We start from the raw sequence: 27,667 nt of genomic DNA on the forward strand, positions 1-27,667 counted from the left end.
GTCCTTCTTCTGTACCGTAAACCTAAAGAAACACTCATGAGAACCCGACTGATCTCCTTTTTGGCCTTTGGAAATAGTTGATGTGAGAGGCAGAAGCGTCCTAGAATACCAACCTGTGTCTCTTTGCGCACTCCGCTAGTAAGAATTTCCTCGTGATTCCGTAACCCTCACGTACACTCCCACGCACACACCTTCAGCCCAGCGACCCGGATACGTGCTCAGGTAACATTTAAAAATCCCTGTGCTTGGCCTGGCAGGTAAACACTCCGGAGCCACGTTAATCAAGCCCAGATCCAGGTGCGACACGCCATAAATTAGTTACCTGCCCTATTAACTCGAGGGCGGCGTAAGTGAAAGGGTTGAAAGTGGCAGGATAGATGAAGGAGGGCTACGTTACCTTGCATTACTCGTCCCGCCGTCAAGGTACAAGGTGTAGAGGTGATTAGGGCCGTAAGGGAAGGTTTGAGGGATTGGAAACGTTATCTAAAGGTCGCTTTCGTATCTTGCCTTGTGTTCTTAAATGGATGGTTCGATGCTTGATTTGAGGGAGATTTTTTTTTTAAGAACGTAAGATTAGGAACGTAAGGGAAGGTTTGGGGGATTTAAAACGTTATCTAATACTCTATCTGTATCTTGCCTTGTGTTCTTAAAGTTATGGTTCGATGCCTTGATTTGAGGGAGATGTTTTTAAGGAGATTCATGATTAGGAACCGTAAGGGAAGGCTTGGGGGATTCAGAACATTATTTAATAGTTGCTTACGTGTCTATATCTTGCCTTGTGTTCTTAGGGCATCAGATACTAAAAGGTTTCATCAACGCCAAACACCATGCAGGGAACTTTCATCGTCTTTAGCATTTTGTTCAGGAGCTTAGAATCTTGGTGTCAAACCGTAACGACTAAATGACCAAATGACGTGCCTCTCACCGTGACTCAATGCGCGCTCAATAACTCTTCATCTCGCCGCCTTATTTACCAGCCACACACGGCCGCAGACGCCTCTCTTTCAGCGGCGGCGGCGGCGTGGCGGTGACCTGCTCTTATCAGTGTTTGGCCGCCGCTTGAACCCCCGCCCCCGCGTTGACACTTCGGGCTGGCGGCGGCTGATAAATCATAGGGTAGGCAGGGCCATTTGACGCCTCGCTACTCAGAAGGGGCGCGACGAAGATGTATAGGACAAAAACAAGGGAGAGAATTGGGCCGCTAAAGACAAACACAGGCGAGCTCGTGGAAAATTGCAAAAATATGAGTACAGTGTTGAACGGTAGGTATGAATGACGATACTCTTTTTCCCTGCTTACTTCGTCGTCACGCTCAAGTATAAGGATCGAAGTTTTAAAGAAAGTGGGAAAGGAAGCAGAAGAGAGGTGCGAGGAAGCCAACCACCCGTCAATATGGTTCGCGGTAGGTATGAATGAAGATACTTTTTACCTCTAGTGTACACCTTCTCGTCACGCTACAGTTTAGAGATCGAAACTAAGAGGAAAATAAGGAAAGGGCGCAGAAGAGAGGTACGAGGGGGCCAACCACCCTGCAAAGTGGTTCGTTGAAGAGATGAATTAATATACTTTTTTTCACTGGTATACTTAGTCGTCACGCTCAAGTTTAGGAGTCGAAGTTTTAAAGGAAATAGGGAAAGGAATCAGAAGAGAGATACAACGAACCCAACGCGCTGTCAATATGGTTCGCAGTGGGGATGAATGAAGATAATTTTCATCCCTCGTGTACCTCGTCACGCTCAAGTTTAGTGATCGAAGTTTAGAGATTAATGGAGGAAAGACGCACGCAGAGGAGAGGTACGAGGGAGCCAACCACCCGTCAATATAGTCCGTTGAAAGGATGAATGAAGATACTTTTTATACCTTATGTACCTCGTCGTCACGCTACATTTTAGAGATCGAAGAATTGAGGGGAATAAGGAAAGGTTGCAGAAGAGAGGTACGAGGAAGCCAACGAGCCTTCGATATGGTCCGTTGAAAGGATGAATGAAGATACTTTTTACCCCTGGTGTACTTAGTTGTCACGCTCAAGTTTAGGGGTTGAAGTTTTAAGGGAAAATGGGAAAGGGTGAAGAGAGATAATCAAGCCATCCACTCGAGTACAAGAGCCGATGTTATCATATTATTGGGATAGGGGGAAGGGTGGGTCCGCCTAGCATACACTACCTCCTCTCCTCCCCTACCTCCACCTCCTCCTCCTCCTCCTTTCCAACAGTGTGCCTCTGCCGTCCGTCCCTGGCAGCCGGATGTTTAACTTGGCTGCATGTTATCCATTTTTCGTTCCCTCCCTAAATTTATCCGATAATTACAAACAGCGTTATTTTGGACAGCGTAAGACCCGTCCGGAGCGTTCCATTCTAGTTACGTAATAGTTCTGAGTGTGTTGCGACGATGTTAGAGTTTTGTGTTGCGACGATGTGATAATTTGTGTGTTGCGACGTCCGTGTATTATCATCAACATCATCGGTAATGGGGAACGTTATGAAGTGTAAGTAGAAATGTAAGTAGGAATGTAATTGTAAGTAATGTAAGTAGGAGTGTGAATGTAAATAGAAATGTAAATATAAGTAGGAATGTAAGTAGGAATATTGTGTTTTATGTCAGTAAGATTCTGATTCCTTGTTGTATTGTATTTTTTTCTACGGTAAAGGAAACAACTCAAGGCAATAAAAAAAAGGCAAACTCGCCACTCCTGTAAATCAAACAGAAGCAGGAGCCAGTAAATAGGTCATCATTGCTATCATCATGAACATTTACTCGGGGATTCGTGGGTTCGGAGTCAATAGAAGGATAAAGATCAACCGGAACAAAGTTTAAAAGGTGATTCGCTCCACATTTGTCCCATTTTTTCACCCCCAGACGGCCACGCGAGTATTTCGAGATTTCGCCGTGCACTAAAACCCGACAGCTCCACGTCCAAGGCTGCGTAATGTGAATGAGGAGGCGGTGGGTTCCCTGACGTAGTTTTACCCTCGTTTATCAGAGAAACACATACCCCCCCACACCCACACACACCTACTCACTCATGAAGGACGTGCGACACCCTACAAACCCCAAAGGCGACTCAGTACCCCATAACTCCTCCGCCCAAAACATTAGTTTGCCTCAAGTAGCGCCCGACCCTCGCCCGTCACCTCCTGGCAGCCGTCACGTGTTCAGTGGCTGAGCAGAGGGCGAGACCATAGAGTTATAGTATTTAACTCTGTGGGGCGAGACCTTGGCCACCCCCGGAAACTCTCGCTTCATAAACTCGGTAAACTGTGCTCATATTTAAGGAATGTCTTGCCCCCAAACCATCACCACGTGTATAATGTCTGATTGTGAGGGACTACGACAATGGTTCTCAAAGTGGGCGGTGTTGGCAACCTGGGGAAAATGGATGGAGCTGGGGAAGGGGCGCGGGGAGGAAAAAGGGGACGGTAGGGGGCGACAGGGTGGCATTAGGAGTAATTATCAAACACTAAGGCTTAACTTAAAACTGACGAATATTTTTTTATAAGCTCGTAGTGGCAAAGAAGAGTAAGAAGATAGAGTAGTGAGAAGATAAAGACGTAAGATGACAAAGAAGATAGTGAGGTACAGAGAAGAAGCAACAAGGAAAGGAGAATAGGGAGGAAAGGAGAGAGGAAGAGGGAGGGGAGAAGCTGGAGGAAGGAGGGAAGGGAGAAGCTGGAGAGGAGAGAGGGAAGGGAGAGGCTGACGGAGGAAAGGAGGGAGAGAGGGGAAAAGGACAAGAGGGAGGGAGGAAGGGGAAAGGCTAAGAGAGAGAGAGACTGAGGGAGGGAGGGAAGGGAGAGGCTGGCCGGTCCGTCTGCCTGGGATATACCGACTCGGCCGCGACTGTAACTTGCAATCTGACGCAGCCTGGGGTCTTCTGCCTCACTTTTATCGTGCTCGGCTTTTTCTGGTGTGTAAGGTTATGTCCGGGGGGGAAGTTACTGCGGCGGTAGAATCTGATATACTCCTTTTTTTTTGCTGCACACCGCTCAGTACTCTGGTTGTTGCAGTTGTTGTTGTTATTGTTGCTCTCTTCTTTGCTATTGTTGCTTATGCTGTTGTTGATGTTATGTTCTGTTGTAGTATATAATAAGCATCACCTTTAGACGACCTTCCTTACTAGGGCGGGTGCAAGAGTACTTTTTCTCTCTAGAAGCATATGTATTGCCAGCCCAAAAACCAACCTCCTCCTCCGTCATGCATGCACTCATTAGCCTCCTCCGCCGCCTTGAAAAGAGACACACGCCTTCTACTAGGATGGGGAGACGCCACCTGTCGACACATACACACATACACACATACTAACACCTGGCGTGGCAGCTGCGGGCCTGGGCGACGCGTGGCGGACTGCGGCGTGTCTGGGGGCAGCGTGCGGGGCGTGCGAAGGTTCACGGCGCCGACTTCAGTGCCAAGAGTGCGTGTAAGCGACGGGGCGAGGGAGTGGTAAGCGGAGGGGCGGAGGAGGTAAAAGTTGAGGCTGTTTTTGTGTGTAAAAGACCGTAGAGTAAACAGAGTCTTGAGTATCTGCATTCCTTTGGTCTTTTCGTGTGTATAGAGGTTATTTTAGGTTTTATACTGTTGCCGTCGTTCTTGGTATGAGAGAGAGAGAGAGAGAGAGAGAGAGAGAGAGAGAGAGAGAGAGAGAGAGAGATGGTCTTCAGTCGCATTTTCCTAAGTTTATTGGCGTTTCATTGATTTTTTCTTCGTTTTTTCTTCGTTTTTGGAAAGTTTGTCTTCATGGGGCGTCGCAGTCTTGTTACAGTAATTACTCTCTTTGGTATATCAATGTCAGACAGAGAGAAAGACACACACACACACACACACACACACACACACACACACACACACACACACAAACGTACCTATACTCCACATCTTACATAACCAGTGACTGACGCGGACCTTCTTTCCTTTCCACCTTTCCCCTCCCTCCCCTCCAACCTTCTCCCCTCCCCTTTCTCCCTCTTCTTGCGTTCCCTCTCCCCTTGCTTTCCCGTAAATACCTCGCGAGGAGTATACCAAGACTGTCACATCAGCTCTCACTCTCCCAGCATCCTCCCTCGTCTCTTTCAGTCTCCCCTCAACTCGCTCTCTCTCTCCCCTCCCACCCTCCGCTTGTCAAGGTCATTTATATTCACGCTTTGGCTACTCATCTCACCTACTTGGCAGATGTCCACGCTACCTGCTAATGTGTGGCTTACCTGGCTCTTCCTCCCCTACTCTTTCCCTCTCCCTCTCCCTCTCTCTCTCCTTACTCGAACTCCTCCTCGTCTCTACCCCACACGTGAGAAAGGGAAGTGGGTCGAGACATAACCCCCTTCCTCCCCTCCCTCCCCTTTCCTCCCCGTTTTCCTCCCCCTTTCCTCCCCACACGTGTCTGGTTTGGTCGTGATGAGTGAATGAATGCGGTCTGTTTTTTTTTTCTTGTTTTTTTCCCTTTTGCAGACTGCCATGTTACTTGTCTTTTTGTTTGTTTATTTGTTTTGTTTTGTTTTAGTCCTGTTTCGGGAAAGTGTGACCTCGTGTTTTTCGTGGGGGAAGGTTTTGAGTGTTGGCTGAGTGTTAATAGAAGAAGAATAGAAGATAATAGAAAAAAATATAGAAGTTGAAAAAAATGTGTTTGTTTTGAAAAGTTGATAAATAATGCGTAGAGTATGATGAAGATGATGATGGTAATGATGATGAGGAGGAGGAGGCGGATAGTAGAGGTAATGGTAGTAGTAGTAGTAGTAGTAGTAGTGGTAGTAGTAGTCGTAATTACCTATTCTTGTTAATTATTATTCTTGCTATCAAACCATCACATTTTAATTATATCCTTAATTTACACGCATCCAAGACTATTAAACCTTCATTAACTATCAAAATAATTACTTCCTTCAGTCATTAACAGCTGATTACCTCCACATCCCTCCCCCAATATCCCTCATCACCACCAGCTCACCACCACCTCCATCTCCATCACCGCCTATCAACACCACATCTCTTCCGATCACCACCAAGTCAGACGTGTCATCACCATTTACATCGTTAGCGAAGTATTATGACATGGCTGGCCTCCCCCATCATCACCTCCATCATCATCACCACCGAAAGTTTGTTCCTTCACATTCTTCAGCAAATCCTTTCAAACACCATCTTTTTCACTCGTCACCATCACTTTCATTACCATTTTCTTTGCTACCATCTTCCACCTCTATACTACCATCACCTTCACCCCTCACTATCATTTTATCTACCTCACCTTCCTCCTCCTCCTCCTCATCATCATCATCATCATCATCTAGCCTACCATCTACACCACCATCACTACAACCCTTCACCATCACTATCATCATCATCATCACTATCAGCATCGAGGAGCAATTCTCAGACAAGCTTATCCCATTCAAGGTCATAAGAGGTCATTAAGAACCAGCAGGTGGAGGTTAAGGGCACGGAGAGGCAATGGAGAGAGAGGTCTTGAGAGGAGAAGGAGGAGGAGGAGGAGGAGGAGGAAGAGGAGGAGGGAAAGAAGAAGAATGATAAATATAACAGGAATGGGAGATAATAAGAGAGACAGCAACAGCCACATAGACTTGATGAATAAGAAACAAGAGAAAGGAAGGTGAAGAAGAAGAAGAAGAAGAAGACCCACAAGCATAAGAAGAAAGAAAGAAAAGTAGATGAATAAGGAGGAGAAGGAGGGGGAGGAGGAGGTTACAAACGAAGAAGAGGGATAGGAAAAGAAAACAGAAGATTAGGAACCGGAAATCAAAGGAGGAGGAGGAGCAGAAGAAGCAGGAGGAAGAGGAGGAGGAAGAAGGAGAGGGGGATGCGACAGCGGTGGTGGTGATAGTGGCGATGGTGGTGGTGGTGGTGGTGTAGTGATTCCCAGCATGTGTTCAGAGGGCAAATTACACAATAAACTACAAACACAACCACTAACATTTACAGTCACGTTTCTATTGAAGTAAGAAACAACAGAATAAGCGAAGAAGGGACCCCCAGAACACACATCCTTATAGAAGCCCTGCAGATAAGTGACCCCGAAGAAGTATAGGAAGTAGAAATATCTCTGGTCCTTCAGTGCTAGCCTCGTCACTGTAAAGACAACCACTAACATTTACATTCACGTTTCTATTGAAGTAAGAAACGATAAGCAAATAGACTCCCGGAACATATATCCTTAGTACCCTAGTAGATATGTATCCCTGAAGAAGTAGAAGAATCCTTACTATGCTAGCCACGCCTTTTAGTGAAGAACCTCTTATCACGATACTACACGAATCAAGGCCCACTCTCTCAGACTTTCGGCCCTATTACAAATATTTCCCCAAGGCCACGAAGGAGATTAGTCGGGTTCGCATGGCTGTTTCCACATTCACGGTGCAGATGCCTTGTCACACTATCATCAGGCTCATGAAACTACCCATGGAAATACTTGCACAAGCTCTACGAAAGCCTTATCCAATGTGGGTGTGCGAGCCCCGGAATGTTTGGGAATTTGGCCCCTGCTAGCTCTTCTGCGCCCTTCACTCCTACTAAACTCTGACCTCGTAAAACAGAAGAGTACAGCAATCTTTTCATTATCCCTTGGCATGTCGTCTCATCATTCTTAATTTGGAGGATACAGACACGTAGCTTTTGATAGGGTGCGAAATTTAGTGTGAAGTTCAACCGCATCAGTGAGACAAGCTGAATATTATATAGGCTGGTATTTTAAGACAGTTTTCCTTCTCATATCAGCTATTTCTAAAGATCAAAGAAGGGGTTAGTCGGGTTCTAATGATTGTTTCTTCAGGTTCATGATACAGAAGAAGGGTCACACTATCACCAGGGTCATAAAACTACTCCTGGAAATGCCCACAACCCCTACGAAAGCCTTGTCAAATATGTGTTCTTGGGCGCCGAAATGTCTTATAATGCAACCCATAGTATCTAGGACGCTGATGGAGGGGAAGAAGAAGGAGCAGAAGAACGAGATGAAGGGAGGAAGAGATGAAGACACTGATATAATGCAGAGTTTAGTGTGAATCTATACTCTACTACTGAGACTGAGAGAAATAGCATACCAACTAATAATAAGACGTTGACGAAGGGGAAGGAGGAGGAAGAGGAGGAGTTAATGGAAGGAAAGGGATGACTCAAGGTAGACCGAGAAGAAATTACAGGGGTGACTAAGAGATCTTGTCGTAAACTCATTCGGGGGGGGGAAATGGGAGTAAATGGAAATTGTTAATGATAAGGAAATGGAGGGAGAAGATTTAAGAGAGAGAGAGAGAGAGAGAGAGAGAGAGAGAGAGAGATGATAAGGGAATGGAGGTAAAGTTAGTGTGGGAGGAAGAGTGGAGGAAAGATATGGGAGGAAGGGAGAGAAGGGAGGAAATTATATAACGGAAAGAAATATATGTAAAAAAGAAAATATTAAAGAAAATTATATACGTGTGTGTGTGTGTGTGTGTGTGTGTGTGTGTGTTATAATACACACACACACACACACACACACACACACACACACACACATATAAAAATGTTATGAGAAGATTTAAACGTAGAAAGGAATGTAGAAATGCTATCTCTCTCTCTCTCTCTCTCTCTCTCTCTCTCTCTCTCTCTCTCTCTCTCTCTCTCTCTCTCTCAGCGTTGTTTGTGGGGGGAAATTAGTGAGGGGAAACTGTCCTAAAAAATATTATTGACCTCTGTAATGAGTTAAGTGCAAGATCATGTTTGGTTAGGCTATATTTCCTTCCCCTCTGTTTCTTTCTTTATCTTCCTATCCTTCCTCTATAACTTGTACTATCTTTCTTTCTTTCTTTCTTTCTTTCTTGTTTCCCTTTCCTTCCTTCCTTCCTTTTTTATAATTTCTACTGCCTTCTTTCTTTCCTTCTCTGTTTTTCTTCCTTCCTTCCTTCCTTAGTCCTGAATTTCTCCTTCCTTCCTGTCTGATTATTTTCTTTTATTTTGTTTCTCTTACTTCCCGTCTTCTACTTCTTTTCTATTTTTCTACATCAACTTTACTCTTTTTTTCTTCTCTCATTTTCCTTCTCTCCTTCTTCGGTAATGCTCCCTGTTTTTCTATACTAATATTACTCCTGTTTATCTCTTTTTCCCTTGCTTCCGTCTCTTCTATGTCGGTCTATGCTTCTCTTATCATCTATTTCTCTTTCTCTTCGGTTTCCTTCGCCTTTCTCCCTTTTATATCGTTTCCTGAATCCCCACACAAACATTTATCAACATTCATCTTTTCCTCTATTCCCTTCGCCTCCCTTCCTTGCCTTATATAGCTTCTCTTTCCTCTCTCTACCTCTATATATCATTTCCTTTTCGACTTACCCTTTCCCTCATCTCCCTCGCTTACCCCTACCTTCCTTCTTTGCCTCTCTCTACCTCTCTCTACCTCCATATATCATTTCCTTAACCACCCTTCCTTTCCCTACCTCCCTCGCTTACCTAACCAGCCTTCCATCTCTCTGATCTCCCTTCCACTTACTCCATTGTTGGTATGAATGTCCGTGGAGTTTAGTAAATTTATGTCTCGTCACTGAGTCTCATTCCGCCTGTTTCTCCTCCACAGCTGAAGAAGACAAGGCCATCGGTGCCATTCCTACCAAGCCCATTGAATCCAAAGACCTCCAGAAGATATGTTCCCAGCACCGCCGTTACCCAGTCCTCTACAAGGTCGAGTTTCAGGTCAGTAATAGTAGTAGTTTGTGTATCGTTGTGAATAGGTCAATGGTTGGTCCAGCCGTGTGTGAAGCCTGTTTTCTTGGACGCTTTCGGTTCTCATAATGATTTTTAGATGCCACCAAGGAGATTAGTCTGGTTCTCATGAGTGTTTTATTCACGTGTATGGTGTAGAAGCCTTGTTGAACTATCACCAGGGTCATAAAACTACCCCAAAACTACCCTTCGTTTTATCTCTTCTTCGCTGATTTAAAGTGCTCTGACATTTCTAGTTCGTTTATATTTCAACTCATTTTCCGTCCTCCACCTTCGTTAAGTTACCCCTGCAATTAATGGTGTCTCCTTACGTCACTGATTAACCCTCCACCATCCCTTTTCCTCGTCACTGATTTAGAGTATTCTGACATATGAAGATTGTCTATATTTCAATAACTTTTCCGTCCTCAATCGTGAAAGTTAACCCAGCACTAGTTTACCTAATGTGGGTGTGTGAGCCCCTAAGTTTTTGAGAAGACATATGACCCTGCCCCGCCACACACACACACACACACGCGCGCCCTCAAATCGATAGCAAGTAGATAAGACTAAATAAGATAAGACTAAAAAAGAAAAAGATTAATAGAAAATAGAGATCTTAGAGTGTTATGATGTGTATAGTATTTGACAGACTCGCGGAAAACCTCTGAATCGAGCAATGAATGATATAGTCACCCATGTAATGCTATGTGTTCTCTTCTCTCGCTCGTCCGCTTGTGGTTGGTGGCTGGGTGTGGCGTGCAGATGGCCTCCAAGAGCGAGCCCCACTCCATGCGACACGCCCTCAAGGAAGCCAACGAACTCAAGAACACCACCAAGAGGAGCCTCGCCTGTAAGATGTCCTGATGGCACCCTTCTTCCTCTCCTCCTCCTTCGTTTTCTCGTTCTTTTTCTTGTTCTTCCTTTTCTTCTTCTTCGGGTTCATCTTTTTTTTTCCACCTTCCTCTTCTTACTTCTTTTTTCTTGTTCCTCGTGTTCTTTTTCTTCTTTTCTTCTTCTTGTTCTTCCTCTTTTCTTCCTCTTTTTCTTCGTCATCGCCGTCTTTTCTTGTTTTTATTCTCCTCTTCCTCCTCCTCCTCCTCCTCCTCCCAATTCTTCTTCTCCTCCTAATTCTTCTTCTTCTTCTTCTTCTTCTTCTTCTTACTTACTTACTTACTTACTTACTTACTTACTTTTTGCTACGAAAAACTCACCTCAACACTTTTGCCTAATCATCTACATTCACCTTTTCATGTCCATATATATCATAACTTTTCCCCTTCAAATATAAAAGAAAGAAACCAGGGATCCTTGAGGTCTCAGTAAAGTTGGGGGGGGGGGGTCATACACTAAGCTACGCGTGACCCCTGTGCTCATCTCCGTCACGTCAACCCAGTAACGCATCCCTTCCCGCAGATGACTACAACAGAGTGGTCCTGGAGCCGCTACCAGACGCCCCGGACTCCGATTACGTCAACGCCTCCTACGTGGATGTGAGTGCAGTGATTGATTGGGAGTATTCTGAAGTTAAAAGTTTGTCTATGTTTTATTACTTCCCTTCCTCCACCTTGAGAAAGTGATTCCAGCACTACGTTTTATAACACTGCTTAACTTAACCTCCTCCTTTGTTTTATCTCTTCTTCACTGATTTCAAGTGCTCTGACATTTCTAGTTCGTGTATATTTCAACTCATTTTCCGTCCTCCACCTTCGATAAGTTACCCCTGCAATTAATGGTGTCTCCTTACGTCACTCTGATTAACCCTCCACCATCCCTTTTCCTCGTCACTGATTTAGAGTACTCTGACTTATGAAGATTGTCTATATTTCAATAACTTTTCCGTCCTCAATCGTGAAAGTTAACCCACCACTACTTTACGATAAATGATGATTTTTTCTTTACATGACACTTACAGTCAGATTTTTAGCCATCTCTTTCTTTTCCTTCTGCACCAACTCCGTCCTTTTAAACTTCATCCTTTACTGTAAGAGAAGACTGCTTGACCCTTCTTTCCCCTCCATCCCAGAGCCTGTTGACGCCGAAGGCCTACATCGCCACGCAAGGGCCGCTGGAGAACACCATCGCGGACTTCTGGCGGATGGTGTGGCAGCAGAAGACGCGGCTCATCGTCATGCTCACTAAGACCTTCGACTTCATCAAGGTGCGCACAGGAACACGTGGTTAACATGGACACTTGGGCTGGGGTTGACAATTCTTTGAGATTCATGAGGAAGATCAGCATTCTTAACTGATTACTGATTTCTTATTGATGTTTTATTTTGTATTACTTGATTTCGTTGGCTTGACAATTCACTGAGACTCATGAATTGCAAAACTCAGCTTACATAATTGATTTCTCAGATTCTTTTATTGATTGATAAGCTAACTTTAGTACACACAGGGCCTGAGGTATAGGCTACATTCGTGTGGTCCTGTCTCCATCACCTCTTCTAACTTATTCCAAGTAGGCTACTATTTATATTTTGATGGGGGACAACTGTAGTTATTTTTGGGAGGTCCTTAAGACATCTTCCATTTCGCAGCTTATCCTTGTGTCCCCTTAACTCCCTGACTTCACCTCCCCTTTACGATAATACATATGTTTGTGGCGCAGGTGATGTGCGTGCAGTACTGGCCGGCCATGGTGGGCTGCTCGGACCACTACGAGGGCATCAAGGTCGACCTGCTCAAGGAGGAACAACTCGCGAACTTCATGATCCGGACCATCAAGCTCAGCCTCCAGGAGAACGTGAGTCATCCTTGAACGTTCATTCCTGATTCGCCATTAACTCTAAGTGAAGGTCTTGAGTCGGTATTACTAACACTCAACGGTCGGGATCCTAAGCTATCCATGGTGTTGAATCTGACTTATAAGAAGGGTCCAGATTATTAAACGTATCGGGGTCCCAGTACGAATATTTCCCAAGGCCACAGAGAAGACGAACCGGATTTCCATTGCTGATTTTTCCCGTTCGAGGTACAAAAAGTCTGGTAAAACTATCACTAGGATCACAAAACAGCAGTCCATGAAAATCCCAGTAACTTCTACGCTCATTCTCACTTTCTCTTCGTGTAATTGAGTTCGTTGGCCCCAGAAAAGACTACCCGGGTGTCCATTGGTGATTCTTCCCATTCAGTGTACAAAAAGTCTGTTAAAACTCTCACTTGGATCACAAAACAGCCGTCCATGAAAACCCCAGGAACTTCTACGCTCTTTCTCACTCTCTCTCTCTTCGTGAATATGAGTTCGTTGGCCTCAGAAAAGACTAACCTTGTTTTCGTTGCTGATTCTTCATGTTCGAGGTAAAAAGTCTGGCAAAACTATCACTTGGATCACAAAACAGCCGTCCATGAAAACCCCAGGAACTTCCACGCTCTTTCTCTTCCTGTAAATGAGCTCGTTGGCCTCAGAAAAGACTAACCTTGTTTTCGTTGCTAATTCTTCATGTTCGAGGTAAAAAGTCCGGCAAAACTATCACTAGGATCACAAAACACCCGTCCATGAAAACCCCAGGAACTTCCACGGACTCTCCCACTCTCTCTTCGTGTAACTGAGCTCGTTCTTTTCTTCGTCTTATCCCATGAACTCGCCCCACAGATTGTCACCATATGTTAACCTGTGCCTTGTCTCACCCCACCAGCCGGATGATGTGCGGGAGATCGTCCAATTCCACTACACTGAATGGCCGTCCCACACGCAGCCCTTCATCAACGGCCTCCTGGAGTTCAGACGGAGAGTTCGGATATGGATGCTGTCAAATATCACGCCGGCAGATGGCCCCACGGTTGTCCACTGCAGGTTTGTTCTTGTTTTAGTCTCTCTCTCTCTCTCTCTCTCTCTCTCTCTCTCTCTCTCTCTCTCTCTCTCTCTCATCTATTCTTACATAATCTTTTTCTTTCTCCTTTATTCTCTCCTCTGATATTCTTTTCTTTCCTGCTATTCTTCACATTCCTTTCCTCTTCTCATCTTTACTTCGCAGTCCTCCATTCTCTTCTCTTTTTCTCCTCTCTTCACCTCTCTTTTCTCTGATCTACTGTCTTTTCCACTGTGGAGGGAGAGTATAGCTGGGGTGTTAATGTGTTTGTGTATGTGTCTGTGTTTTGGCAGTGATGGAGGCGCCAGGACGGGGGTGTACCTAGCCGTGGACAGCAACCTGGAACTGCACGAGGAGGACGGGAAGCTGGATGTGTACGGCTACGTGAAGAGAATGAAGCAGGCGCGGCCGGGGCTCATCGAGACTGTGGTGAGCGTCGGCAGCCCTGGCACCGAGCATGTTGTGTAAAGTAGGACATTCTCTGACATATGAACAGGATCGGTGCTCTCAAACGCTTCCAACTCTCATGTCACCTACTTCCAAAGGCCTTAAAGGAGATTATTAGGGTTCTCATGACGGTTTTTTCACATTCATGGTACAGAAGGAGGGTCACACTACCACTAGGGCCATTAAACTACCCCTAGAAATGCCCAAGACGCCTACGAAAGCCTTGTCAAATGTGTGTGCTTGGGGGAAGAAATGTTTAAAGTGTATGTATAGTTTCAAAGACCAAAACGGAGACTAAAATAGGTTCTCATGAGTACTTTTTTCACCTTCATTGAACAGAATCATGCTCACACTACCACCAGGGTCATAAAACTACTCATGGAAATGCCTGAAACACCCACGAAAGCCTTGTCAGAATCATGCTCACACTACCACCAGGGTCATAAAACTACTCATGGAAATGCCTGAAACACTTACGAAAGCCTTGTCAAATCTATACTTGGGCTCCGAAATGTTTTAAGAATACGGTCCATAATCTAATGCTTCGAACCCTTCCCGGCAGAGTCAGTACCGCTTTGTCTACGACGTGCTGGAGGAGTTCCTGCTGTGTGGGTACTCCTTCTTCCCCGTCAGCGAGCTCTCCCAGCGGCTCAAGTACAAGTCCATGAAGGGCCCCGGGAACAAGAGCGAGTACCAGATAGAGTTCGAGGTGAGGGCAGTGAAGCAGTGAGCGACCCATTCTTTCATTTCTCTTTATTTGTTAATTTTGAGGTCTTGGGTCTGGTTGTATTAGGGTTCTTTTTTTATTTATTATTAGGATATACCAGATAGAGTTTGAGGTGAGGTCAGTGGGCAGTGAGCGACCCAATCTCTCCTTTTTTATTAGTTCGTTTTGAGATCTTGGGTCCGGTTGCATTAGATTTTAGTGTGATTTCTTTGTTAATAGGTTTCTCATGACTGTATTTCATCTTCATCACACAGAATCACACACAAACTACCATCAGGGTCATAAAACTACCCATGAATTGTCTTTATCGTTTATCCCCAAGACATGAGAATCAAAAGACTAAGATGTGTCACCCTATTCAATCACCACGGTCATAAAACTACCCTCGAATTGGTTTTTTTATCATTTCTCCTTAAGACATGAGAATTAAGAGAATAAGACATCTCACACTATTCAACTATGTACCCAGAGAGACAAGTAATACAGACACTACTTCAGCGACATACAGAACACTGCCGGACATTTCTAACTGGTCGTTGTCGCTCTTTCAGAAAATTTGCAAGATGACGCCTCGGTTCAGCATCGGGGACTGCGCGGGCGGCCACCGAGCGGACAACAGAGTCAAAAACCGTAACGTGCTGTGTGTGCCGCGTGAGTCCTACCATGACCTGACCTGATCAATTTTATATATCCTCAAATAATACTCCATCGCACTGTATGTATGAGGTGTCTGAAGAAGGGACATAAGGTACAAAGCCATTTTTTTATTGTTAGCACTGGGAAAAACAGGCTATTTATCACAGGAAGAACGAGATACAAGTTGCAGGGGAAAAGCGACCTTGTATGTGGTGTACCGAGGGTCATTTTTCCCTTGCAATGTATATCTTGTTCTCCCCAATGCAAACTAGAAAAAGGTGTCCTGTTCCTTACACACTTTCCCCTTCGGATGCCTCATATTTGAATCTCTTTATTTGCTGTATGTTTTAATTCTTATCCCTATATGAAGTCTGTATATCTGAGTTTCTCTTTTCAATTAAGTTTTATTCTTCTGGATTTTTATTTATATATCGTCTAATCTTACTTTTTTTTTATCCCCATCTTCATTTTTATTTCCTATTCCATTTTTTTTTTTCACAACAAAGGAGGCAGCTCAAGGGCACAAAAAAAGGAAGCAATAATAAAAAAATAAAAACACTACTCGCTGCTCCTAAAATGAATCCAAGGAGGTGGCCGAAAGAGGGGTCAATTTCGGGAGGAGAGGTGTCCTGATACCCTCCTCTTTCTTTTTATCCATATTCTTTATATTGTGCTTATTTCCTATCATGTTTCTTTTTATCCCAATTCCCTATTATGTTCGTCTTTCTTTTTATCCATATTCCTTATCTTGTCCCTATTTCCTATCACGTTTCTTTTTATCACATTTCCCTATCATGTTCGTCTTTCTTTTTATCCATATTCCTTATCTTGTCCCTATTTCCTATCAAGTTTCTTTTTATCACCAATCCCTATCATGTTCGACTTTCTTTTTATCGGTATTTTCAGTTTTATTTTCTATTCCATGTGTGTCTCTTTTTATCCATATTCCTTATCTTCTGCCTGTTTCCTATCATGTTTCTCTTTATCACCAATCCCTATCATGTTCGTCTTTCTTTTTATCGGTATTTTCAGTTATATTTTACATTCCATGCGTCTAACTCAATTTCTGTGTTCCAGCCGACAACTTCAGGCCCTACATCACCTCATTCCAAGGCAACAGCAACACGGACTACATCAATGCGGTCTGCGTCGATGTGAGTTCAAAGTCAAGTCTCATAAGGACTGACGGAACAAACCACTTGCAATATCCTGAACTATATATCCTACAACGCTGAATCTTATATAAACCCTGATACATATATACCTAAATGCCATATGTTAGTTTGCTGTTTATTAGAATGTTTATAGTTTCTTCCTTCATGCTCTTAGTTAGACATATATAGTTCTGTTGTCACGGTTAATATTCTCTCTTTCCGTCTCTTCATCACATTCCTGTATCTCTGTTTAGCTGTAAGGCATCTTCACTTCCTACCTACCAGGGGGTGCATCAGTCTTGTTCACCCTTCCCTTCCTTCACACATGTCTGCTCTCCATCCCTCCTCGCCGTGCATGGGCCCAACACCCACCCTCTCCTCAAGTTCTCACCCTGGAATGTTCTTTTTGCTGTGAGATTAGTCCTTTGCTCCTCCTGATTCATGTATACAAGTAAGCAGTTAGCAAGAGACACCCCAAAAAGTACTACCCACCCTGTTGGCCGTAATATCTCAAGCTCCAGAATAGAAAGTAAAGGCTGCTCTTCCCTCTCCTATCGTTTAGGTTACTAGAGGTCCTTTCCTTAGACTACTAATGTACATCCCTGACAGTGTTCCCCCTTTTACCTCATTTATTTTGCCCTCGCTTTTCCCTCCCTCGTTTTGTGCCGACTCCAAAGGGTTACTTGAGGCCCCGGGAATACATTGTAACCGAGTTTCCCCTCAAGTCGACCATCTCAGACTTCTGGTCGCTTGTGTACGACCATGAAGTGACCTCCGTCGTAGTCCTGTGCAACCCCTCACCCTTGGAGGCCTCGGTAAGATGCCTAAAATGTCCTCATCACTTAATATTTTACAGTTAAAACGGAAAGTGTTTCAGTGTTGCCGGGAACTTGTCCGGCCGAGAGTGTTGGAGGTAAGGAGACAGGCGCCACCACTGAAACATTTTCGCATTTTTTGTAAAGCAGCAGCAGAACCGTTATTACTTTCCTTGGCCATTGGATGAGACTCGTGTGTTTTGTCGGTCTAAGTCAGTGATAAACATAAATTATTTTTGTCATTACCTGCTGTCTGCTTTACCTAAACCAACTTTTTAATAATAATCTAAATTCCTTTTCTACACAGCAGTCTAATACCCCACCTGGATCTACCCCTCATCAGGCCTCCCTACCCCTCCCTACCCCCCAAACCCTCCCATTCACTTTTCATACAACTTTTCTAGGCTTTCATCTGCTCCTCTTTCCCCTTCACGTTTTTTTACCCTTATCCCTTGATCTTCTCTTACTAATGCCTCCTATTCCCCCTTCTGCCATGACCTGCCTTGCTGTCTCACCCTCATTCCTGCTGTCCCTGTCCTGTGTCACCCTTCTTTCCCCACACCCAGTGGCAGTCTCTCCGCCACACGTTCTCACACCCTTTGTCTCACCCACAGCTTCCCCCGTCTTCCGTGTTCCCTCCTTCTCTCCCCGTGTCTCCGTCAGGTCTCCACCCTCAGTCTCAGGGCTCACGGATACTCGCTGCACGCTCCACCCCCTTTCCTCCCCCACCCAGAAATTTGGTCCCATCTTTGCAGGGCTACACCCACCCTCGGGAGTACATAGTGACAGAGTGGCCGACGGCTCAGACCTTGGGAGATCTCTGGTCTCTTGTGTTTGACCATGACTGTGCCGCTGTTGTGGTACTTGATTACCCCAACAACCCCGTGGTAGGAAGCCCGGCGCCACTACGGCCACCCCGAGTCTTGAGGACACTAACCCATTGACGTGTTCCCCGGAGAAATGAGCCTCACCTTGCCGCCATGTTGAGAATGATGACATGGCTGGTTAATCAATACCCGTGACCATTAATGTTTGATGTCAATGTTGTTTCTCCCGTCACTGACAATGGGCTCTGTGCTTCTACTGATGCTGTTGAGTGATCTGTTTACACTTGATTAGATTTTAAACCCTTGGAAAGACGATATTTGACAGTTCCCTTCCCATCCCCCGTTTTTCACCCCCTGCATTATCAAGTGGGATTTTTTTATAGAGGACCCAGGATTGTGTTTGCCCCCAAGTAATAGATCCCATGACTTTGTGTAGTGGAAGTATACATCAGAACATCTATACTGCTGCACTGGACCATTCTCTCTCTCTCGCTCTCCTTGCTTTTGCTCTTTTTCTCTCTTTCTCACTCTCGCACTCACTCTCTTGTCTCTTTCTCTCACTGTCTCTCTCTCGCTCTTGCTCTCTCGCTCTTGCTCCTGCTCGCTCACTCTTGCTTTCACTCTCTGTTTCTGTCTCTCTCTCTCTCACACACACACACACACACACACACACACACACACACACACACACACACACACACTCTGTCCCCTAATTAACCCCAAGAAGCATGTATACTTGCGGAGGAGTCCCTGAGGGTGCAGCAGCGGCCTCGGTGTGGGCTGACCACCGCCTCGCCCCCCTCAAGACTCCCCCCACACAGCATTACTAGGCTTGACGGGAGGGCCGGTCCATCCCCCGCACCGGGACAGTCAGGCGGCGTCCCCCCTCCCCCACACCCGCATGGAGGGCACCGCACCCCCATGCACTGCCATTATTATGATTTTTTTTTTTTTTTTAGAATTTTAACTTTGCATTATGTGGACAACAATCACAAAATCTTTTCTAGTGTCATTGGCTCCTGTGCATCAGTGAAATATTTTTTTCTCTGCATGACTTTTCTTCATTCTCTTTTCCCTGAGTGATTTTGAATTGTTGTCATGATGGTTGCTTTATGAAATGTTTCCAACTTTGTGTCCTGGACCCCACCGGCCATGGCTCACGGTGCTGACTCATGGCCTTGGGGTTTAGGGCAGCTTTCTGACAGATTATGAAACAAAGCAAGGTTTCTAGACTCACTTCACAGCAATCAATACATATTCTGAGATGCATTTCTTTGATGTTATTCATTACGTGCTATTCTTGCTCTCAAGCATCATATAGGCAAACAAAACATACCTAGGTACTTGTTACTTATTTATAATTTTGAAAATGTTATGTGTCTACGCTTTGTGAAAGGGAAATAGCTCCATGTTTTAAATTGCATAACTCATCTGATGTAATAAATTCAGAGCTAGAAATACAACACCACGACTAGATCAGCATACCTAATTCAGTGTCATGTTAGCCCTCCTCTTTGATACTTGGTTATTTGGGATTCCTGTAATGACCATGAATGTCGATGAGGAAAACAAGGGCAGGTGTTCCCTCACATTAGCTGTCCAGGTGCCCTCGCTCAGCAGGGCACCCACCACAACACTGTACCATATACAGATATCAAGCAAATATACTTGTAGGAAAATCATTACTTTCAGATGAGACTCCCTGAACCTTTTAAAAGACAATCAAGTTGAAATTGATGCTGAACTTGAAGTAGTAAATTCTAGATAGTTGTTTTTGTAGGCTACCTGGTTACCTTACAATCTCCCTTGGTTAACTTTAAATGGTTCTTGAGTTGCCCCTCTTATGCCTTCCCCCATAGACTACTTTAGCTTGTGGAGGGCAATTTAATGAAACTTTATGCTGAGCTCGAAGTAAACTACCGATGATTCTTTTTGTAGCTTTTCCCTATAACTCGAAGTCTTCCTAAGGGCCTCCACTAACGTCTCACCCCCCACAGACGTACCCTCCTTTCTGGCCAGAGAAGCAAAAGAGCACGAAGTACGGCCCGGTCTTCACCATCGACCATGTGAGTCACCAACACTACCAGAACATCCGATCGTGGATTTTCAAGATCACAAAGAAGGTGAGGGAGTTTTCCGCTGCTTTTGTCCTTTGCGTGTGGTGTGTTGGTGCTCTGACCCTGTATGCTGGAAAAACTAAATTATGGACACTCCTTTTTTCCTTTTAAATTAATATGTTAACTACGATTGACGTGTGTGTGTGTGGTAAAGTTCAAAGTAGTAGTGGATTTTCTTTCCTACATTTTGTTAAACCATTTTTGTTCATGATACAGTTGTTGATGCTTGTAAGTGGAAGTGTTGTCAAGTATAGTAGATGTTGTAGTTTGTTTTAAGTGTCTGCATGATCGTTTCCCATTTTTACTCACATTGTAGATTTTGAAAAATATTTATTGTAATTCTTCTGACACACTATCTATGAATTGGATCCATGTTTGTGTGTGTGACTTCTTCTGCTTCTTCTTCTTCTTCTTCTTCTTCTTCTTGTTTAACATCATTATTTTCCCTCATGAGGTTAAACGTGTGTGTGTGTCTGTGTGTATTTACCTAGTTGTGATAATAAGCTTTACCAATGGTGTCCTGTCTCTCTTAATCTGTTAAACTTATCTATAAACTCAGTAAACAACCTCTTCCTTCAAGCTGTTCCACTCTTCAAAGCATCTATTGGGAAAGCTGTAATTCTTGATATCTTTTTTTCTTGTCTTTGCAACTTCCTTTTGTGTCCTCCAGCTGCTCCTCGATCCTAAACAAACAGATCTTCCCTATCAATTCTGTCCACTCCCTTTATCGCCCTGAACACCTCAATCATGCCACCTTTCTCTTCTTCAAACGACTGGCAGCCTCAACTTTTCTAATATTTTAAATCTGTCAGGCTAGGGACCATCTGTGTGTGAGAGTGTGTGCGTGTGCCTACCAAAATGAACCTCTTAATTCTTCTCATAGCTGTTTCTGTGCCTTGCATGAGCCCAGTATACAAGCCTGGGACCATGTGTTTATTTTTTGGCTCTTCCGACTCTTTACCTCCCTCTTCCCACGCCTTTCCTCTCCTTCCTGGCAACGTCTGTTCACTGTGTAGTTTGCTTATGTGTTGTGTCAATGTGTTGCCAGATTCTGTCCCCCCAACGCACTCAGCTGGGCACATATGACACGGTGCAAGGGAAGCACGTGAGTACCACCTGATCTTGCTTGCTCAGATACCTTTACTATAGGATGCAATTAATCATTAGAAATATATATGTGTAAGTTATAATACAGCAACAAGAAGCATAAGCTGGAAGAGTCTAATGTCAATATAAACTAGATATTATTGTTTTCTAAGTGAGTGTTTGTTGGCTAGGTGAGCTAACACGTCTTTCTCCACAGATTGTGTCGCTGACGGAGCTGATGGCGGGCATCAAGGCCGAGCCCAAGTCGTGTCACCTCTTCCAGCTCATGTGTTGGCCCCAGGGTCATAAGGTGCCCACCTCCACCAACGCGCTGGTGGAGCTCATGAACATGGTGGAGCGCTGGAGACAACGCACCGGCTACGGCCCCGTGGTGGTGGTCAGCCCGTGAGTGACGCTGATTCATCCATCTCTCTACACGTATCCCCACCTAGACTTAATTTAGCTTACCAAGTCTTTGTAGCATCAGGCACCATTTTGTTGTGGAGGATAAATTTACATCAGTATGCTGTTTTAAGCCATGTACATAGTGTGTGTGTGTGTGTGTGTGTGTGTGTGTGTGTGTAATTCGGCCCAACCTCTCTCTTCCTGCTCTCCCCCTCCTCGGCTCACCCATCCCGGCCTCCACAGGGACGGCATGAGCAGGGCGGGCGTGTACTGTGCGGCCAATGCGTGCATCGAGCAGGTGGTACAGCACGGGGAGGTGGATGTCTTCCAGGCCGTGCACACCGTCAGGCGACACCGGCCACAGCTCATCAATAACATGGTGCGTCTTTGCAGTCCACTGGTACCTTCACACACACACACACACACACACACCACACACACTGTAATAAAATATTTAGTCTTACACACGTCAAAGCAATATCATACCCATCCTGAGAGGTGAAGAAGTAGAGAATTCGGCCAGTGTAGCAGAATAATCATAGATCTGCATAGTGTTCATGTGCTGGGAGGCGTATTGTACTATGATATTGATATCCCAGACCTCTAGCTGTGAATTTAGTTTGATAGTGAGCGGGCAGACTGGCTGACTGTCTGACTGATTCAACGAGTAAGTGAGGGGTTTCCAACAACAAAGTTAAGGTCCTCTTAACTGCTCTGGGAATAGAAGTGAGATAATGTACAGATTCAAAGCTGAAACAAACACAAGGAAAGTTTGCTCGAAATAAGAAAGCCAAGATGAAGTAGGTGTGCATTCAGGGGCCTAGTGAAGGACGCTGGCATAACCCTCCCCTACCATGTCGCTGGGCTGAGTAACTGTGAGGGTGAGAGAGGCTTGCTACGTGCTGCATAGAGGCAGGTGGCAGAAATCTGAACAGCATGGAAGATGCGGCATCGTGATGAGCCCAGTGCATCCACCAGTGAATGAGTCATGCGCCGGGCATCTTGTTGGCCGCGGGAAGGCGGCTACCCTGTTAGCCCGCTTCAACTCACATGTTGATCCGAACCTGTTTTGCACTCACTGCAGGTACACCCGCACCTACAGGTATTTTCAGAGTCGATCCTTCATCTGTACCACACCAACAAAGTATTTGCAGTGTGCGCCTGGCCCCGCCCCACACTGCTGGCACCCGCAGGCTGGCCCGTGCTGGACCTGCTATAAGAGCACTGTCATTGCCAAAGCTTAGATTACCTAGGTATTCATTTCTTATTCCAATTCCCTATTTCCTGAAGTTAAGTTATAAAGTCCCAAGCTATTGTCTCCTAGTTTTTTTTACATTTCTAATATATTTTTCACCTTTCCCCCAAACAGACAGAATACAAATACTGTTATGATCTCGTCCTCCACTATGTTCTTCACTTCCTGTCCAAGGAGGTAAAAAAGTGAAGCTGCCTCAAGAGTGGAAGCAAACCCCGCCAGGACGCGCTCACCCTCTCCCTCACCCTGTAAACTGAACTAACCGTGGGGGTGGTGGTGACTAATGATAGTGCAGTCTCCTCACACTAACAAGAAGGTCTCCTGTGAGCTATATTGTGACTATTGACATACTATTTCCTTTCCCTTGTCTTGACCACTTGACTTACACCTCCTGTGCCACGCCCTTCTATTTCCAGAACGGGGAGGAAAACAGTCAAGATGGAACGACAATGAAAGAAATACCGAGATAAAGGTTCAGTGCATTGTTGAAGACTCTGGACGCTCTCTGCCTTCTCCTATACCTCTCCTCTACATACATGGTTCTTATTTCCTACGTCACACTCTTCTGTACTTGTTTGTTCACTTCACTTTATCCACTATTGTTATGCAGTGTTATTGATTTGTTGGCACAGTGTGGTTTAATAAGGATTCAGGGGAGAGGCGTGCGTACAGGCCTCCCTTGTGTTGCTTTGGAGAAAAAGTGAGGGAAATGTTTGCAGTGCAGTGTGGACATCCTTTGAAAAATACATTAGTTGAGGTAGAAAAAGAGGAAATGTACTTTACTACATACCTGCGTCTCAGTTGGTTTTGTTTTTGGTGTCAAAGGAACATATCCGTGATCCGCACTACTTGCTGAGATCCTCTTCACAAGACATCTAGCAACCGAACACAATTGAGATCTTTGCTCAGAAGACTTACAGGAGGCAAATGAAGAGCTATACCAAACTCTTCTGGCAGATAAAGGACACCTCAGCCTCCACTGACATAACTTTAAGAATATATTTGGACACTCCATTGATGCATTATGTGCTCCTAAAGTGCGGGTGCCATAAATGTGACATAGGAGTCGACATAAGACAGTATGTAAATATAATTGATATTTTTGTGAGGCAGTGGCAGTTTCTTAAAGAAGTTGATTTAAAATTCTACTCTTCCATTGACTGTGGAAGCTATAGATTTTTTTTATGCATATTGGGGATAAGTAGCCTTCCTTTCATTCAGGTCAGTGAAAACAAATCTCTTAGATCTGTGTTTTCTGTCGACACTGATGAAGACTTTAAACATCGAATACTTATCATGTACCGTCTTTAGGAGACATTCTTATCTGTGCACTATTTGCATGTTTGCACTATTTCTAAGCTCAATATTATTAGCTGCGCGTTCCAAGAAAATAGTGACGATGTGTATGGTAGTTTTGTACCGACGCAGAACACCCGGTTGGTGAGCGGGAAGGAAACGGCAGGAGAGCGGAAACACCTCCTGGGAGGCTGAAGACACTCGTGTTGGTGTGAAAGGTTAAGTGAACGATTTTACTGTTGCCGTTCGTCTTGATGTTGAAATTCTTTTTATGATAAACATAAGTTTTTTCAAGTCGTTTAATGGTTTATCATTGTTGACATAGTAGTAAGTCTGTACATAAGTAATGTGGAAACTTGGGCTTCTGTTGGATGCTGAATTATGGATTCCAGTGTATACAGATTATATTTTAGTGCACAAGCTGTACTCCTTGTCGCGTGTAAGAGGCTGGTGTGATAGCCCTTCCTTAGTTCACTCATATTTGGTTGCGCTGTCCCTCAAAGGAGCAGACACACGTGCATTTGACAAGTGTTTCGATGAGACTTGAAGCAGCCCTCAACATGTCAAACAACATGTTAGAAACACTGTTGCCGCAGTCAAGTTGATAAAAAAGAAATTGACAGCACTTGTGTGGATGTTTATCGAAAGAAAATGTGATTATAGCACATAGTTAGTTGCAGCAAGTTCAGAAAACCGTTTACATATTGTTTTTGAACATTGTATAGGGACACGCGTGTTTGCATCGTTAATCAAGACCAAAACGAACTTCACGCAACTTGAAGGTCCTGGTGCATGAAGAGTAGGTGTGGTGCACAGTGCTGCAAGTGCCTCCCCCTGGGCTGGTGTGGACAAGGAGGGGCTCCCTATGCACGAGCCTCACCCCAGTACAATCATTCCTTTCTCCCTTGTCTTAAAGACGTGGCCGTACCTGAGGTGCTGGCTGGTTCAAGTTGGTTAACTCACTCTGCTCAGACCAAGTGTTGGCCAAAGGTTCTTAAGAAATATTGTGTTGTTGTCCCTCACATGCAGTTATTAAGGGCAGAGCAGCCCATTGTTAAGTGTGTCTGTGTCTCTCCATTACTGACACACTGCCTCAGCTTTCAGTGCCTGAGTTGACGATTTGGGGATTGACTTCCTTGTGAGAGTAAATGACGCCTCAACTTACTAGTGATGGCGGCTCTGGGAATGGACACATTGATGTTAAGAAATAGTGACTCTTTGATAGAAATGACATGGAGTGAGTAATAAAATTATCCATATCAATAACATAATTTTCATATATTTTGGTTTCTTGTATGCATGTTGGTTAGGGCTGTTCGTGTTGAAGAGCATCCTGCACGCCAGAGAAGCGTGCATGTGTGTGTGTGTGTGCAGGATGACTTACATCTTTGATTTTTAGTCCATCTCATTCACCTACTCTCCTCTTGCTCAGCCACACTCATAGACTCTTCCCCCTCAGGTTAGAGATGAATATCATCACGAGTATGAAAGTTATTCTTTATGCTAATTGCTAAGACAGATTCCCTGACACACCGAGTTCATGCTCAAGTCTCTCCCGAGCCTGTGACTTCACGGCCCCGTTGGTCGTGACGCAGCAATCAGGTTCGGTCTGGAATAAAAAACAAAAGATTTTGTGCTCATACAAAACCTGGAGACAGTTCACACAGTGAGTGTGCATGTTTACACCCACAGAGTGAAAGTTGTAAAGCATTATATTCTAGCATTAGAATTTTTTTTTATAATCCCTCTGTCAAACATATTTAGATACCTACAATGGAAGTAGCTGCCCTCGTAGCCTTAATCCAGCCTGGTAATGAAACACGTGTTTGTGGAGAACACACGTCAGTGTCTCACTGGCCTGTTGTCAGGACGAGGAGGTCCATTCCACTGGTTCACCTCCGTGGGTTTGCTCCACATCTGCCCTGCTTCCATACAGCCATGGCCCTTTGCTGTGGCATGAACCATTTATGCTAATTTTCTTCCTGTGAATGACAGAGCTTTGTGACATTTCTAGGTAATTTCTGTAATTGATCTCAGATTGCCAACCTTAACCCTTTCGAAACTGATTCTTATTCACTAACTTTAGTTTGCAAGTTGGTGTTTTCAGTTTCAACAAAGGACTTTTCAAAGTCAGATGAATATATAGTACTAAAAAAAATATATATCACATGTTTCTCACGTTTCTTAGAAATGTCTTCTGTGTGACTTTGCAGCAACAAAGTTTAGTGCTCAGGGAGACTTTGATGGAAGAGTTAATACAACGGATAAGTTGCTAGGTGATGCCGAAAATGCTTTATTTATTACTTTGTCACGGCCAAAGATTTGTGTCCCACCGCCATCACCTCACCCTTCCCCGCCCTCCCGCGTGAGGGGGGCAGGCCAGGGCGCACTACTGGGGGGTTGTTCATCAGAATATTTTGTCACATTTTTCAGGCAACTTAAGCATATAGAAATTTAGTATTGATATTTCTTTTAGAAGATGCTGCAGTACACTTACCATCTCTTGACATACATGTTATTTAGTATGTAACATTCATATCATGTAGAGTAAGTCTGTTCATGCTGCCACCACGTGCTAGCTTGCTGTTTTGCATTATGGACAGTTTTAAGTATCCCATCCACATATTGTACATATAATCATGTATAAGAAGAGCAGATTTTTCCCCTATCCCTTTACTGTTGGGAATGATACTTAATTCATGTGAAGTATTGTAACAGCGAAACACTTTTAACCTCTCCTAGCTCATAGTTTTTTGTTAATGGACATTAAGGAAAGGTTATGCCGTTACGTGAGCACGTCTAACAGCCGTGCCTGAGGGGCGGCGTGCTGTGCACGGCCCCTCACGCTGGCACTCCGATGCCCTGTTCAGGAATGATGTTCCAGTTTATATCAATAAAATACTCAAAAACAACTTTGTAGAAATTATTCAAAAATATTTTCCTAAGTAGTAATTCATTTACATTTTTTTTAGTTCTAAATAAAATGAAAAGTGTACGTTCTCAGTATGACACGTTACACAACTCATGCAAGGCAGTGGCTGAGTGGTCAGCGTGGCGGCGCCGCGTCCAGGAGGACCCTGAACCTGTAGGTGTGAGGTAAAGGTGGCTGCGCGTGGCCACGGCGCTCACCCTCGTACCGCCGGCACGGGACCCTGTGAAGGCCGGGTATGCCACAGTTTACGTTTCCCGGTTTCCCCATCTATCGACCAGCCGGAGAGGGAGGATGAATCATGGAGGTAATAAGGGTGAAGGGGGATGGAGGTAATAAGGGATGAAGGCTGCATGGGCGAGCTGCATGCCGACTGTCCGGGCCGGGATTCGAACCCGGGCCGGCGGAGTCGTAACCAGGCACGCTGACCACTAAGAACATAAGAAGAGACTGTAGTAGATAGTACCCATTCAGTCAAAATCCGTG

At 44.6% G+C, this 27,667-nt stretch overlaps 1 protein-coding gene across 7 annotated transcripts in view; it reads left to right on the plus strand.

The window, feature by feature from the left end:
• Nucleotides 1-27,164, plus strand: part of LOC126997545 (receptor-type tyrosine-protein phosphatase kappa-like) — a 72,255-nt gene extending 45,091 nt beyond the window's left edge. For 2 of the 7 annotated variants that reach the window (XM_050858705.1, XM_050858708.1), the window contains 17 exons: nt 9,548-9,663; nt 10,438-10,525; nt 11,089-11,165; nt 11,699-11,833; nt 12,287-12,421; nt 13,314-13,471; nt 13,781-13,916; nt 14,497-14,643; nt 15,213-15,312; nt 16,375-16,451; nt 17,129-17,266; nt 20,091-20,216; nt 21,259-21,315; nt 21,514-21,701; nt 21,945-22,080; nt 23,071-23,133; nt 23,373-27,164. In XM_050858705.1, coding sequence (XP_050714662.1) covers nt 9,548-9,663; nt 10,438-10,525; nt 11,089-11,165; nt 11,699-11,833; nt 12,287-12,421; nt 13,314-13,471; nt 13,781-13,916; nt 14,497-14,643; nt 15,213-15,312; nt 16,375-16,451; nt 17,129-17,266; nt 20,091-20,216; nt 21,259-21,315; nt 21,514-21,701; nt 21,945-22,080; nt 23,071-23,133; nt 23,373-23,426 — 1,931 coding nt within the window. In that variant the 3' untranslated portion in view covers nt 23,427-27,164. Of the gene's footprint in view, nt 1-9,547; nt 9,664-10,437; nt 10,526-11,088; nt 11,166-11,698; nt 11,834-12,286; nt 12,422-13,313; nt 13,472-13,780; nt 13,917-14,496; nt 14,644-15,212; nt 15,313-16,374; nt 16,452-17,128; nt 17,267-18,021; nt 18,154-20,090; nt 20,217-21,258; nt 21,316-21,513; nt 21,702-21,944; nt 22,081-23,070 lie in introns of all 7 variants that reach the window. The other 5 variants (XM_050858706.1, XM_050858709.1, XM_050858707.1 and 2 more) reach the window with 5 other exon arrangements.
• Nucleotides 27,165-27,667: the final 503 nt, after the last annotated feature.

The sequence above is a fragment of the Eriocheir sinensis genome, chromosome 12, assembly GCF_024679095.1.
Source record: "Eriocheir sinensis breed Jianghai 21 chromosome 12, ASM2467909v1, whole genome shotgun sequence".
NCBI lineage: Eukaryota > Metazoa > Arthropoda > Malacostraca > Decapoda > Varunidae > Eriocheir > Eriocheir sinensis.